Genomic DNA, 15,219 nt, shown 5'->3' on the forward strand with positions numbered 1-15,219 from the left:
CAACACTAGGTATATACTTTTATTTTTAACATATGAAGCTTCTTCTAACATATGAAGTTTAAACTGTTCAGTGGCAATTACATTTGAAAAAGAAACAAACAACCAACCTGTAACTAAAATAAGCCAGTGAATATCTTCATACAGATCATCAAGCATTTTGTTGTCAATAGTGCTTGAACCAGGTGAAGCAAGTAATTGCTGTTGATGTCGCTGTAACTGACCATGGAGCCTTGTTACTCTTTCTTCTAATAAACTGAAAGAGGGGGGAAAAAACCCAAAGCTTCATAAAGTTCAATAAGCAAAGATCTAGAATTCATAATTTCCATTTATTATACAACATAAATTAAAATGTTAGCACAAAAATACATATATGAAAATATTTATTATAGTACACAACTGTTCTCATAGCAGTATAAGAATTGTGATTTATTGTTTATGACATAGAATTAAAACATTGCTTTACAAACAATCAAGGTTTACAACAGGCATTTGAAAATTGGTTATTCCAAGTTTTTATTGATATGGGTCAAATCATTTCTCATACCATGTTTTCCACAATCTCTCTGCCATCTATGCTGTAGTGCCTGGGCTCCAAATGTACAAGCCAAGGAATGCAATCATGAGTATGTTTCTGTCCATTTGTTCCAGTGTGCTGGGATACGGGGTGGGGGTGTTTAAAGTCTTTAAACACTTTAAGTGCTCTCCAGGGAATTGTGAATAGAGAATATTTGCTCCATGGGGTTTCTTTGGACTGTGTGTACCTTGTCAGAAGAGGTATACAGTGTTCTGCAGCAATTCTTCCTAGCATTCCTACACTGGCTAGTTGATCTGAAAACTGGTCTCGGTCATCCTCTTGAAGTTCACTTATTTCTTCTTCCTCACGAGAGGCCACACCATTGGCAGTCTATTATTGATGAAAGAAATAAAGAGTAAGGAACCGCATTCCTTTGTTCAGTAAATCATGCATTTCTGTTGTATTATAAAATAACTTCAGCACATCACATGAAAATGAGAGACGGACACAGCCAGTCCAGTGATCTAGGACCTGCTATCTAACTATGCTGACAATACTAGTTGTTACAAAAGAAAGGGGGGGAGGGACATAGAAAAGAAAGAAATGGAGGGTATTACCCCCATGGTATACATATATAAACAGAGCAAACTGCACTCACAACGCACCTCCCACACCAGAGAACTAAACTTCTGTCACTGAAAAGATCTGACTTCTTTAAGATACGTGGTCCTTTATATACAAGAAGTCATTCATATCACTTGACAACTAGGAAGACACAGGTGGGTAACTGAAAACTGAAGAGAAACAGGGTAACTACAAGTAGCATCCATAAAACATGAACTCATTTAGAAAATGGGGCTACTTTTGCTCTTCATCTAGTGATCTCATCAAATTTTCTGAAGAAGTTCCTCCTAAATGTCTAGTATTATACAACGTATAACAATAAAATAGATGGAACTATGATGAAATACATTTTTACTTACAATCTAGCTTGAAACTTACCAAATTTCTCGTGCCATCTGGAGCAGCGAGGTGGCACTGAATATAGGAATTGAAAACTTGAACTGCGTGTTGGGTAAAAAAGCCTTTATGGAAATGTTTGTCGTCTTGAACCAAAGTTAGCCAGGATTCTAGCAATTTGTCATATGCTTCCATGTATACCATGTCATCTTTATCAAGCTAAGAGAAAAGAATACTCATAAAACAAATGGCCAAAGAAATAAGATGGGAATTATAATAAGAGTTACAGAGTTAGACATATAAATACTTTTATGAGTTTTTCCTTTAGCAAAGGTTCCCAATTATTGAGCTAATTGAGCTCATGTTAAAATTAATCAAACACTGCAGTAAAAATGTGTAGGCTTTTTGTTAAACCTTCCAAAAATCTGTCTAACTTAATATATATAATTCTTGAGCACAAAGGAATTAATGTTTACTTTTTTTTTTTTTTTAATATATCCCATCCTGGCATACAGCCAGCTTCTTTATTTTTTTTATTTTTTATTTTATTTATGATAGTCACAGAGAGAGAGAGAGAGAGAGGCAGAGATACAGGCAGAGGGAGAAGCAGGCTCCATGCACCGGGAGCCCGACGTGGGATTCGATCCCGGGTCTCCAGGATCACGCCCCGGGCCAAAGGCAGGCGCCAAACCGCTGCACCACCCAGGGATCCTAATGTTTACTTTTTTAGAAGACTAGCTGTTCAATACTTTGTGGAACATGTACTTTTCAAATAAAAATCATACTAACATTTTTCTGTCATCAAGAGAATTGTTAAAAATACTAAATGTGTACTTATTATACACTTTTAAATAATTTTATAAAAAGCGAAGGATGATGAAAACAGACTGGCCTAATCAGCAGATTTAAGAATATGTGGAGAGAACCTCATAAATGTTCCTTAACACTTTAGAACAAAAAAGAAAAGGATAGGGCCTTCACAAGAAGGAGCCTGGAGGGGATACTGAGGCAGAAGGAACCCCAGAAGCATGAGGACTCAAAGAAACCAAAGTATGTGAGCACAAGGGTGGGGAAGCCAAACAGACAGTAAGCAATATAGACTGGAAGGGCACTAACAATTATGCAGGCTTGGATACTGATGGTTTTTTGGTTTCATTTTGTTTTTACACCACATACAGGTTGTATCCTAAAATAACTTCAAAGTAAAGTACTCTGTCCTATTGAGAAGGAAGAGTCTATACATAGTCTATATGGTGAAGGATACCTCTATGGAGCCCAAGGTGTTTAACATAATATTTAACATATCACTTAATTTTCTCACACTCTATCAAGAATCCACATCCCAATTTTGCCATAAATTACTAATCAAGGTACATAATTTAATCTATGTATTCATTTCTTCATCCACAAACTCACTAGATGACTATTCAATGAAACTCAGGATACTTAGTGCCAAGCACCACTGCTTAGTGCAGAAACATAAATAATGTATCCTTCTTTCACGTTTTCAAAGTTAGTCCAATGGGGAAGAGCAAAAAGCAAAAGAAAATATACTGAAGGCCATAAGGGATAAATAAGCATTTTAGGGTCAGTTTTTAACAACAGTACCTCTCATATGAAGTTTGTTATAAATAAGAGACTAGTTCTGAACTATGTTTATTCTGAAAAAGGTTTGAGTACGATCCATGATTTCTGATATTCTGTTACCAGGCAGTGGACCCAGGAATATTGAAGGTCAACAGGTCTAATTTATAACTTAGCTTTACTGATTTCTAAAGCTAATAGACCCTCACCCTACAAATAAAGAACTCTGGAACCTTCATCAAAGAGAATCATCTCAAACTGTTATTCCAGCAATGTGTCAATGATTCAAAAAAGAAAAGTAATAGAAGATCTATTTCATGTATTCCAGATTACCCTGCACCCTCAGGTCATATAAGCACCTATGTGAACTGCAACCAATCAACTGTGTTTTTTTATGCCTTCAGCTTTTATTAACCCACAGTATATATTTTTTAAAGATTTTATTTATTTACTCATAAGAGGCGCGCACACACACACACACACAGAGAGAGAGAGAGAGGCAGAGACACAGGCAGAGGGAGAAGCAGGCTCCTTTCAGGGAGCCTGACGTGGGACTCGATCCTGGTCTCCAGGATTACACCCTGGGCTGAAGGCGGCGCTAAACTGCTGAGCCATGGGCGCTGCCCCACAGTAAATTTTTTTTTAAGATTTTATTTATTTATTTATGAGAGACAGAGAGAGAGAGAGAGAGGCAGGCAGAGACACAGGCAGAGGGAGAAGCAGGCTCCATGCAGGGAGTCTGATATGGGACTTGATCCCGGGTCTCCAGGATCAAGTCCTGGGCTGAAGGTGGTCTGAGCCATCCTTGGGCTGCCCCCCAACAGTATATTAAAAAAAAAAAAAAAAAAAAAAAAGCCTGTCATTTTCTGGGTAAAATGAATCTTTTATTTTTTAAAATGACTTATCTGAGAGAGAGTATGTGTGCACATGCACACATGTGAGCAAGCATGAAGGGGGAGGTAAAAGCAGAGGGAGAGAGAAACTCAAGCTGACTCTGCACCAAACTCAGAGCCCAAAGTGGGGCTTTAATCTCATGAACCTGAGATCAGATCTGAGCGGAAACTAAGAGACGGATGCTTTAACTAACTATGCCTCCCAGGCACCCCTAAAATGGATCTTTTATTTATATTTAGGATTTTATTTATTTATTTGAAAGAGAGAGAGAGAACGCATGCACAGACGGGGAGCGGTAGGCAGAGGAGAGAGGGAGAAGCAGGCTCTTTGTGGAGCAGGAAGCCCAACGCAGGGCTCCATCCCAGGACTCTGGGATTGTGACCCAAGCCAAAGGCAGACACTTAACCAAATGAGTCACCCAGGTACCCCTAAAATGGATCTTTTAAGAAATATAAAAATTTTAAGTCATTTTGTGAAAAATTTACGTATAAAAGGAAAATGAAAAGAATGTCACTGAATCTTTTAATAAGGATTTAAAACAGAGCAAACATTTACTCTACATTTACCTGGCCTTAAAAGTATATTTACTGGGCATCTGAGTGGCTCTAATCTTGACTTTCTACTCTTATTTCTGATTGTCTCTTGAAAGTTTTAAAGGAATATTTCATTTTAAATGCCACCAGAAATCTTCTATGAAACAAACATTATGAAAAAATAATCTCTAATATAGTTTCACTGCTATGTTTATCACCTCTCCTCTTTCCTTTCAGAACATAGCCATCCTTCTAAGGCCTGCCTAATGGAAGAGCAGCTGTGACGAGTGGCCTAATGTAGAACAAGACAGTATTTGAAGAGTTAACTGAACATGAAACTGACTTAAGAACGTTTACTTAACTGCAGAGGCAGATGGTGATTTATATGTAAGAATGTTTGCTGCAGCACTGCTTAAACCCATGTCAACAAATTTATGAACCATTTCCCTAATCATGATTTCTAACACTAATTAATAAAATGAAAAAATGCTCATAATAACATAAAGTAATGATTTTTGTTTTTATTTAAGCCTAATCGGTATGCCTTAAAATTTAGGGGAAAAAAATTAAAACATTAATAGTTAAGTTTCAGAAGGTCATCAGTCAAAAAAAAATTTTAAAACAGTTATTGAGTATTAAATGTCCATAATTAGGGGGGAAAAGGTATTTATAACCCTATGTGAGTAAAGAGATGCCAAGAAAGTGATAAGTAATGGGATATTTTAAGAATTTCAATTTTTATGTACTGTTTGAATTATCTTTACCAATTACTATATTTCATTTTTACATTAAAATTGTATTCTGAAATGATACTAGTAACAAAATTAAAATTATAAATGTGAAAAAGTGGAAGTAAAAAACTTAACTTACAAAAAGATGGACATACTCCTAGAAAAACTGTAACTTGGTATTTGGATCAAGAATAAAAGGAAAAGAATAAAAGGAAAAAGAAAACCTGAAGGAAAAAGAAAACCTGAATACTCTCACAAATAACCATTAAAATTTTTGTTAGGTTAAATTTTTCTCCAAAAGAAAATACCAGGCTTAGCAAATTTATAGGTGAAATCTAGTGAACTAGCAAAAACAAAAAACAAAACAAAACAGCTAATCTTATACAAACTGATCTAGAGAAGAGAAAAACAAATCCATTACAGAGTAATCTGTGGAGCTGTTATAATTCTGACAACAAACAAATCCAGTCATTCATAAAAGGGCATAATACTTGATCATCCAGGTGGGTTCAACTCAGAAATGCAAGGGTAATTTTACCATGGGAAATATCCATAAAAACAATTCAGTTCATTAACAGATTAAGCAGAAATGCATTTAATAATATCCAATACTCATTCATGTTTCACAAAAACCTATTAGCAATTCCAATTAAAGAATAGCTCAAAAACTTAAGAGCAAACATTATTCCTAATGATGAATCAGAAAAGATGTCTTCTGTTACCACTTGTATTCCACACTGTACAATAAGAAAAAGAAATGTATTATAAGAGAAAGAAATACAAATTGAGAAGTCTGAAAAGCAAAATTATCATTATTCACAGATGATATAAGACTCTAAAGAAAAATTATTAGAACCAATAAGAATTTAGAAAGGTTAGTAAATATCAGATCAATATACAAACACCAACTGTATTCTCTATTCCAGCAGCAATCTGAAAAATGAGATTTTAAAAAAGATACTATTTACAATAAAACAAAATAGGGGGGTACTAAAAAATGTATTTCTCTATGTAAAGACAATGAATTAGACTTAAATCAGTATACAGAAATACCACATTTATGGACAGAGTTAATATTGGGAGATACTCATTTTCACTAAAGATTCCCCATAATCCAGAACCCAACTTAACAAATTCACATGTTAGAATAAAAAGCCAATTATACCCAAGGCTCTTCTGAAGAACTGGTAGGGAGTGGGGGTGTGGGTGGGAGCATGTTCTATCAAATATTTAGACATCCCCTTAAAACAAAGCAAAAAGAAGTGCAGAAATAGACAAATGATCAATGGAAATTATTAGAGAGCTCAGGAAACATCCACTTTTATGGGAAAACTAGATATATGACAGTGATAGTCCTATAAGTCATTGAGAAATGAAGGGCTATTCAACAAATGTTGTTGATAGCAAAAGAAACCAGAAATAAAGTGAAAAGTGGAATGGGAATAGAAACCATAAATCTGATTTGGGGTTAATATCCAAAAAATATAAAGAATTTATAGCCCCACAGCAAAAAACCCACAAATAATTAATTTAAAAATGAACAAAGAACCTGAATAGACACTTTTCCAAAGAAGATACAAGAATGGCCAACAGGTACATGAAAAGATGCTCAACATCACTAATCATTCGGGAAATGCAAATCAAAATCACAACAAGATATCACTTTACACATGTGAGAATGGTCACCATCAAAAGGACAAGAGATAATAAATAATGACATGGATTAGGAGAAAAGGGAACCCTTATACATTGTTGGTGGGATTGTGAATTGCTGCATTCACTATGGAAAACAGTGTGGAGGGATCCCTGGGTGGCGCAGCGGTTTGGCGCCTGCCTTTGGCCCAGGGCGCGATCCTGGAGACCCAGGATCGAATCCCATGTCGGGCTTCCGGTGCATGGAGCCTGCTTCTCCCTCTGCCTGTGTCTCTGCCTCTCTCACTCTCTGTGTGTGTGACTATCATAAATTAAAAAAATAAAAAAAAAAATAAAAAAAGGAAAACAGTGTGGAGGGCCCTCAAATAATTAACAGAATTACTATTTAATCCAGCAATTCTACTTCTGGGTATATATCAAGTCATGAAAGGCAAATTTTTAAAACATTTAGAAGAATACACAGGAAGAGTAATTGTCTGAAACAAAGAACTAATAATGCAAATCATTTTTTTAAAGTAATCTCTACACCCAACATAAGGCTCAAACTCACAACTCCAAGATCAAGAGCCGCATGCTCTACTGACTGAACCAGCCAATGCCCCTAATAATGCCAATCATAAAATGAATAACATTAAGTTCAACTACACAAAGATGAAAAACATGTCCTCATCAAAAGACATAAAGTCTAAAAGCAATATGGTGTTCAGGACTGTATCCTAAATAGAAAAATGCCCAGTGGGAAATTGGTGAAATCCAAATAAAGCATGTAAGTTTAGTTAATAATAACACATCCAATGTTAACACATAACACATCCTTAGTTTTGACAAATGTACCATTGTTATGTAACATGGAAAAAGGCATTGTCTTTGCACCTTTTCTGTAAGTCTAAAATTATTCCAAATTAATAGTAAGAAAAAAGATACCATAAAGTTAAAAGAAGAGCCACAAAACTGGGAAGATAGATCTGCAACAAGTAACTAGACAAAAAAAAATTAGTGTACAGAATATATAAAGATTTTCAACAAAGCAGTACGAAAAAGACAAGCTGATAGGGAAATGGGCGATGGATTGAACAAGCATTTCATAGGAATAACCACGACAATCATATTATATATATGAAAAAATGCTCAACATTACTAGCACCATAATTATATAAATTAAGAATATATTGTATACTTACGAGCTTGACAAAACTGTGATGGTGAAGACATGATAAATGAGAATTTACACACATCACTATTGAACATGTCCCAGGAGTTCAGGAAACAATTTGAAACTATCTTGTAAAACTGAACATTCACATATATTATTACCCCAAAATTCTGTTTCTAGGTTTAGACCTTACGAAAGCTCTCACAAATGTATGCAAGGAAAAACACATAAGAATGCTTACTATAATGCTGTTTGTAATGGCAAAAGAAGAACTTCAAAAGTTCGTTTAGAGCAGAATGGAGGAAAATTGTGGTATAACACCCACACAGTGATATATCTTACACATAGAAATGATGAAAAATTTTTAAGATTTATTTATTTGGGAGAGAGAGAGAGAGAGCGTGCACAAGCAGAGGGAGCTGCAGGCAGAGGGTGAAGGAGAAGCAGGCTTCCCAACTGAGCAGAAAGTCCAACATGGGGCTTGATCCCAGGACCCTGAGATTATGGCCTAAGTGGAATGCAAGCATTTAACATACTCGGAATGATCAAAAATTTTAAAGAGAATAAACAACATTCAGAACAGTGGTCACTTCTCTTGCAGAGGTGAAGAGGGGAGAAGCTCTACTGCACTACTGCAGTACTGGTGATGTTCTTGAGTTGGGTCATGGGTTCACCATGGTGATTTGATTATTTTTTAGAACAACATATTTTTTTGTCTGTATCAAATATGACATAATAAAATCATTGACAGTGGTTTGGAGGACTAAGGAAAATATCTATAAAATGAACAAACAGTGCTAAAATGGCCATGCACAGTGCTCAATGTGTTATTAGCGGCAGAAAAAAAGGATCGTTTTATTCCTTTGATGGCAAAAATACAATGAAAGCTAAGAGCAAAGCACTGGAATACAGAGATGAATAAAATAGTTTCTTCCCAAAGAAACATCTGTGGCCTGTTTATATACTTAACAAGGCACGTGTTTTGCAGACATCATTTGTTAAGTCTTAACAGTTTATCTTGCCAAAATAAACAGACTGGTAACATATCTTAAGAGGAACTTATGGAATAGCATCCTCTGACCTCCAGTATCTCAAAAGGAAGCAGCAGGATATTTTCTAAAAACCATCTTTGTTGTTCTTTAGTACATATATAATGAATGTTATCACAGTTTAATTTTTCATATACAGAAAAGTACAAGCAAAATGTAAAAGCCTTATAAGCTTTTTTATTATTAAAAGAGCAATAATCCCTCCTATAAAGCTCTGATATTAGACAAGGCAGAAAAATCACAGACTATAAGAGCCCTATTCATTGGATGGTGATTTAAAATAAGAACTAAAAACTTCTAAAGAGTCTTCTGGTTCCTTCTGGATACCAATATAAGTAACTCATCAGGCAAAGTGTGAGAAATTTGGTTGATGACAATTGGCAACTAAATCTTTCAGTCTAATCACGGAGAACTGAAACCTAACCAAGTGCTTTTTCATAATACCTTGGCCCTGCTCCATGGCCACACTGGCCAACACCCAGCAGCCAAGCCAGAGCACGTGCACAGAGATGACGAAGGAGTCCAAGCTAGACACTATGTGCTCATGCCCTAAGTATTGTCAGGCCTGCTGCCAGAAAGGCTTTGGAAAGGGGCTTAGAGCTTATGCGACTACTTGACCCCACTTTACTCCATTTGGGAATGGAGAGTGGAAAAGGTAAACTATGATAACAGCACTTACATTTCAACGCTCATAATTAATTTAGAAGTGTATACAGCAGTGAATCTGGAGCCCTTCAGCAATAGAAAAATACCTGTTTTTATGTCTGGTATCTACGTGAATATAAAAAAAATAGTGATTAATTTTATTTATTTATTTTTATTTTTTTAAGATTTCATTTATTTATTCATGAGAGACACACAGAGAGAGAGGCAGAGACACAGGCAGAGGAAGAAGCAGGGTCCACGCAGGGAAGCCCGACGCGGGACTTGATCCCAGGACCCTGGGACCACACCCCGGGCCGAAGGCGGCGCTAAACCAACGAGCCACCCAGGCTGCCCCGGTTAATTTTATTTATGAAGATACTGTCAAATGCAGCTTTCTTTTAAAAAAAAAAAAAAATATATATATATATATATATATATATATGAATCTGTTCGCCTTTCTGAACACTGCATTGAATTTCAGAAATTAAAATCTAACATTATCATTTGATCCAACTATATGACATTCTGGAAAAGATAAAACTATGGAGTTGGTGAAAAGATTAGTGGTTACCAGGGGTAAGGGGAAGGAAGTGGAGTACAAAAGACTATTCTGTATGATAACATAGTGGTGAACACACGTCATGACACATTAGTCAAAATCCACAGAACACATAATACCAAGAGTGAACTCTAATGTAAACTATAGACTCTGGAGAATAAGGATGTGTCAGTCCTGGTTCATCAACTAAAACAAATGTTTACCATACTAGTGGGGGATGTTGAAAGTAGGAGAGGCTGTTTGCATTTGTAGAGGCAGGGAAAAGGATGGGATAAGAGAACTTTGAGTTTTCATTCAACTTTGCTATAAATCTAAAATTGTTCTAAAAAATAAAGTATACGTGTGAGTATACTAATATGATACTGTAAAAGTACATAAGAGATCTCTTGTATTGAAAATACATCTCATGCTAGATCAGTTCTAAATTTGATTGTTATGCTTAAAAAATTCCAAATCTCTTCCCTAACTACAACAGGACTACGGTTACTATCAGATATTTGGTATGATCCATCCTACTACAATAGATCTTTTCTCTGCAAACAGCAAATAACCAACATGAGAACTCCAAATATTCTCCATGAAACTGAAAAGCTCATTCTTTGATCATCAGTATTCTCTTTACATGTAAACACAAACTATATGAGTTAAGCCTGCTTCTCCCTCTGCCTCTGCCCCTCCCCTCTGCTCCTGCTCTCACTCTCTCTCAAATAAATAAGTAAAAAAAAAAAACTTTTAAAAAATGCAATAAGATGGATATAGACAATTCATTCTCACACAGATAATTTTATTTCTAAGGAATAATCTTTAAAAAGTTCCTTAACCTGGTTTGTGTACCATATTTCCAGCCTGAGGCTGCTGCTACTGTATTACTCTTTACAAGGACTTGGGAGTGAAAACAAATTAAACAATCAGAGCTTGTAGAGGCTGGGGAAAAAGTGCGAAGAACACTGACTAGGAGTTCACCAGCATTTTTTTTTCAATGAAGAATAAAATCATTTGGCAGAAAGAACTGATGAGACAAAAATGTGCCTGAGATTAAAAAAAGGTGGTGGTGGGGGGACTACAGGTAAATGTAAAGGTGAAAAAGGTTCTATCAATACACTATTTCTTAATCTGGAGGCTGGTATACAGTTGTTATTTTATTATTTTTTATAACTTTTATGTACATAAGAAATTGCTTACTTTATATAAATGAAATATTTCACAGTAAGTTTAAAATTTACAGGCACTGGCACAATCCTGAGGTCCAATGACAGATCAAATAATATATGTAGGGCACAGTATAAAACATTACTGAGAAAGGACATATGAAAGATTAAAGACTGAAAAAACTATTAGTTTATGCTGTTATTCATCTGCTGGAGGAATTTAGATTTTTTTTCCTGGAATAGCATTATTTAAGGCAAATATTATGACAAACAATATGGATAAAATCACAGAAATGTCACAAATAAAACTTCATGAACTCTAAAAATTTATGTCTTTGAATGTTAAATGCCAAAGGAATTATTTATTCTTTTTTTTTTTTTTTTCTAGCCCATCCTAAAGGCACAGAATTAAACTTCAGAATACCTATGAGCTGACAGTATTCCTGGCTTCTAAAATCCCCCAAGAGAAATTGATTTAGTGGACAAGTACTGCAGCTGTTAGAAGAATCCTATAGATAGATCACTTAAAAAAAAAAATCTGCCCCCATAAAAACACCAAGAGTCCAAGCTGCAATTTTCAGAAAGTTTTTAAACATTATAAACTCTTTGATCAATATACTTTCTTCCTTTTAGGAATGCATATGAATTTCCAAATTCTTAATGCTAAGTAATATATATATACATCAAGTACCATGCCTGGCACATGGCAGGTGTCAATAAATATTTACAGAATTCAATTAATCCAGCAGTAATCCTTGTGGGTTGACATCTCAGGGACTTGCCTGGCTTATAAGGGGTAGGAGGGCAATCCCTTTTTTCTGCCTCACTCTAGTGTTTGTTTTTGAACCCCTGGCACATTAGATCTAGTTATGCTTCTAATGCTAATATTACTGTTTAAAATAATACAAAAAATACTATATGGAACAACAGTTATGATAATAAGTAAGGTTTATTCTCAACCAACTATACTCAAGTGCAAGAATTCTGTAAATATAAACACTGGTTCTGTGCTAGGATTAGCACAGCAAATTGAGAAAACCCGAGGTGACTCATATACAAGTCAGGAAACACTGCACTCATAATATTACCATCCCACAAGGATTAAACAATGAAATTCTTTTTTAAAGACTTCTTTTAATAAGAATCTTTACTTAAGGTATAACTGTAGCCAATTTTCTTCTAAATAATAGAGGTAAATTTATTGTTAATATTAAAAAGAATATGTATACTTTAAATGTGCAAAGTTTAAAAAATACTCATGCACCTCATTCTAATTCTCTCTTTTTTTTAACTCTTTCAAGCAGATGAAATGAATGCACATAATCGGACTGGACAGCTGTCTTGCTCTCTACAATATCACCAATTTATTCTTCCCTGGCCATCAGAAACACTGGGTGGAGGAGGTTGACATGGCTTCTCAAACAGTCTCTTCCTCTTGTGAGTTAAGGGGCAAGGACGACTACACACACTACACACATCACCATGCCAGAAAGGGAGTTAAAAGCTTTCTCTCTTATCACTGAAACAGTCCAAATTTATGCTTCCCACTTCTAAATTTCAGTTTATAACTTGGCTTCAATGCATTCCTTTTCACTATAACTCCTCCCCACAAAGTAATTGTCCACTGAGTCAGATAAACTAGATTTTGAATGAAGAATGATGAACTTCACATGTACTCACTGAACAAACTGCAAAGTTACTTTATCATATTACATTTTATAATGGACTTCCTAACAACTTTATCAAATATCTTTCTCTTTACAATTTTGTCCTGCAAGTCTTGAGATTAAGCTACAGATGTACTACAATGAAAGTTTTTTCTTTACAAAGTTTACCTACCACCATCTCCTTTACATACCCACCCGGAAATACATATGCACACCCAAACACACATATACTTTACATACACTTCAAGGTTTAAGCATTGTCCTTGGCTGCTCTGCTCAATTAACTGAACAAATTATGTGTCTCCTGTCTGACAAACCTCCTGGGGGCTGAACTTAAAATTTTCTACTGACCAAAGAAACTGAGAAACAATCTAGAGTAGAGAGTTCAGGTCATATTCTCTTTAAATTTCACTGAATTGATTACAATGCATGTACTAGTATTATAAACATAAAATGATATAACATGAACTATTATTTTGTTAGAATTTTAATTTTTAAGGCAATGTTTCCATCTCTCTAGTCATTCTCACCTCTTCATTCCAGTAATAGACAATAATCTGATTTCTAAGGTGCAATAAAAAAAATTCTTGGCTTCAGGAAGCCTCAAGCAATACCAGAAAATTTTAAGAGCCAACAGAACAACTTGGCTGAAGACTGGAATTGCTCTTTTTGAGCACAGACTTTCAGTTCCTTGCACAATGAAGAACAGTCATAAATAACTGTCTTCACACAGACTAAAGCCACCAAGCAAAGGTACACCTCACGAAATGCACATTAGTATCACAAATTTCTCTTCCATATAGATTTTTTTTTCTTAGCACAGCCACATAATCTCATCAGAGACATAAATATATAAAAAAGGAGACAATCTATATGTATTCCTAAATAAGTATAGTTTTGAAAAAATACTTTCACAATAACACAAAAGTGTATATGCTGAGTTTATCTTCCTAATGGGAAAAAATTCTCCTTCGCTATTAGGGAAAAACAAAACATTTCACAAAATTAAAATTGTAAAGAAAAGTAATATTAAAACTATTGGTTTACAGATAACTCAAGAACTTGTCTTACCTTGGTAAGACAGTGTATAAAACACAGGCTCTCAATAAGTGTTATTATTATACAGATTCATTTTTCACATTATTCCACATTTTATTGTGCATACTGTACAGGCACTTCCATATAGCTAATCACCCCCCCAAAACATTAGAAGAAATTATCCTATCTATATCAACATGTTCAAAAAAGGTTAAACAACTGGTCCAAGGTTCTGTAATTTATAATTACTTGGCTCATGACAGTACTGTCTCCTTCCAAAGTTCATGATTTTTTTGTATCACGCTGACTCTCAAAGCAGTTTTTTAAAAGACATGTCTCAATTTTCCTATTTTTTTTACTTAAAAGATTTTTTTAAATATACTTTTACATCTGAGATAGACAACTATGTATTATGTACCAGTACTATAATCACTGGGTGCCCAAGGAAACAAAAAATGATGTGACCTATGTCCCAGCACTTCCACTCTGGTTTCTCTAGATTTGTTCATGTACTTTGATATCAGCTGCACATTTCCCAGGATCCCCTCCCCAGCAAACACAAAATATAACGAAAATCACAAGAGGTTGAGATGACATTAGGCCCCTGTGGGGCCTCCCTTTTAGCCCTCAACTTCAGCAAACCTTGGCTGTCTGGCTACTCTGAGTAATATAAAGCTTTAGATAAAGCTTTGCCTTTTTTAATAGGTAGGCAATTATTTTTATTTATTTAATTAACATATAGTGCATTATTAGTTTCAGAGGTAGGTAACCAATTATTTCTAAAACCATTTTTAAATGTCATAAACATTAAAAGAAATTAATTAAAACAAATGAAAAGAAATAACACTTTTCTTAAATGAAATCTATTAGGTATATCTTAACTATAGCACACCTTCTTGTGAAACAAGCACAATATACATCAATTCTGCAAGTGTATCTAAGCTTTCTGTATTCTAAAATTTTTTTACCAACCTTGACAGAAAATCTTTTTTCTAAGTTATCAGTCTCCTGGCCAAAATAAATGAATTCTAAACTTAAAATCTGCAAATCAAGAATGTTATTTATCTTCCAATAATTCTTCTATAAAATGT

At 34.9% G+C, this 15,219-nt stretch overlaps 1 protein-coding gene across 3 annotated transcripts in view; it reads right to left on the reverse strand.

Moving 5' to 3' along the window:
- XPO4 (exportin 4) overlaps nt 1-15,219 on the reverse strand; it is a 119,806-nt gene that overhangs the window by 30,402 nt on the left and 74,185 nt on the right. For all 3 annotated transcript variants that reach the window (XM_041768317.1, XM_041768316.1, XM_041768318.1), the window contains 3 exons: nt 1,517-1,693; nt 762-904; nt 108-253 (listed from right to left, as the gene is read on the reverse strand). In XM_041768317.1, the coding sequence (XP_041624251.1) occupies nt 108-253; nt 762-904; nt 1,517-1,693 (466 nt within the window). The remainder of the gene's footprint in view (nt 1-107; nt 254-761; nt 905-1,516; nt 1,694-15,219) is intronic.

This window comes from Vulpes lagopus, chromosome 8 (genome assembly GCF_018345385.1).
Source record: "Vulpes lagopus strain Blue_001 chromosome 8, ASM1834538v1, whole genome shotgun sequence".
In the NCBI taxonomy this organism is placed as follows: Eukaryota; Metazoa; Chordata; class Mammalia; order Carnivora; family Canidae; genus Vulpes; species Vulpes lagopus.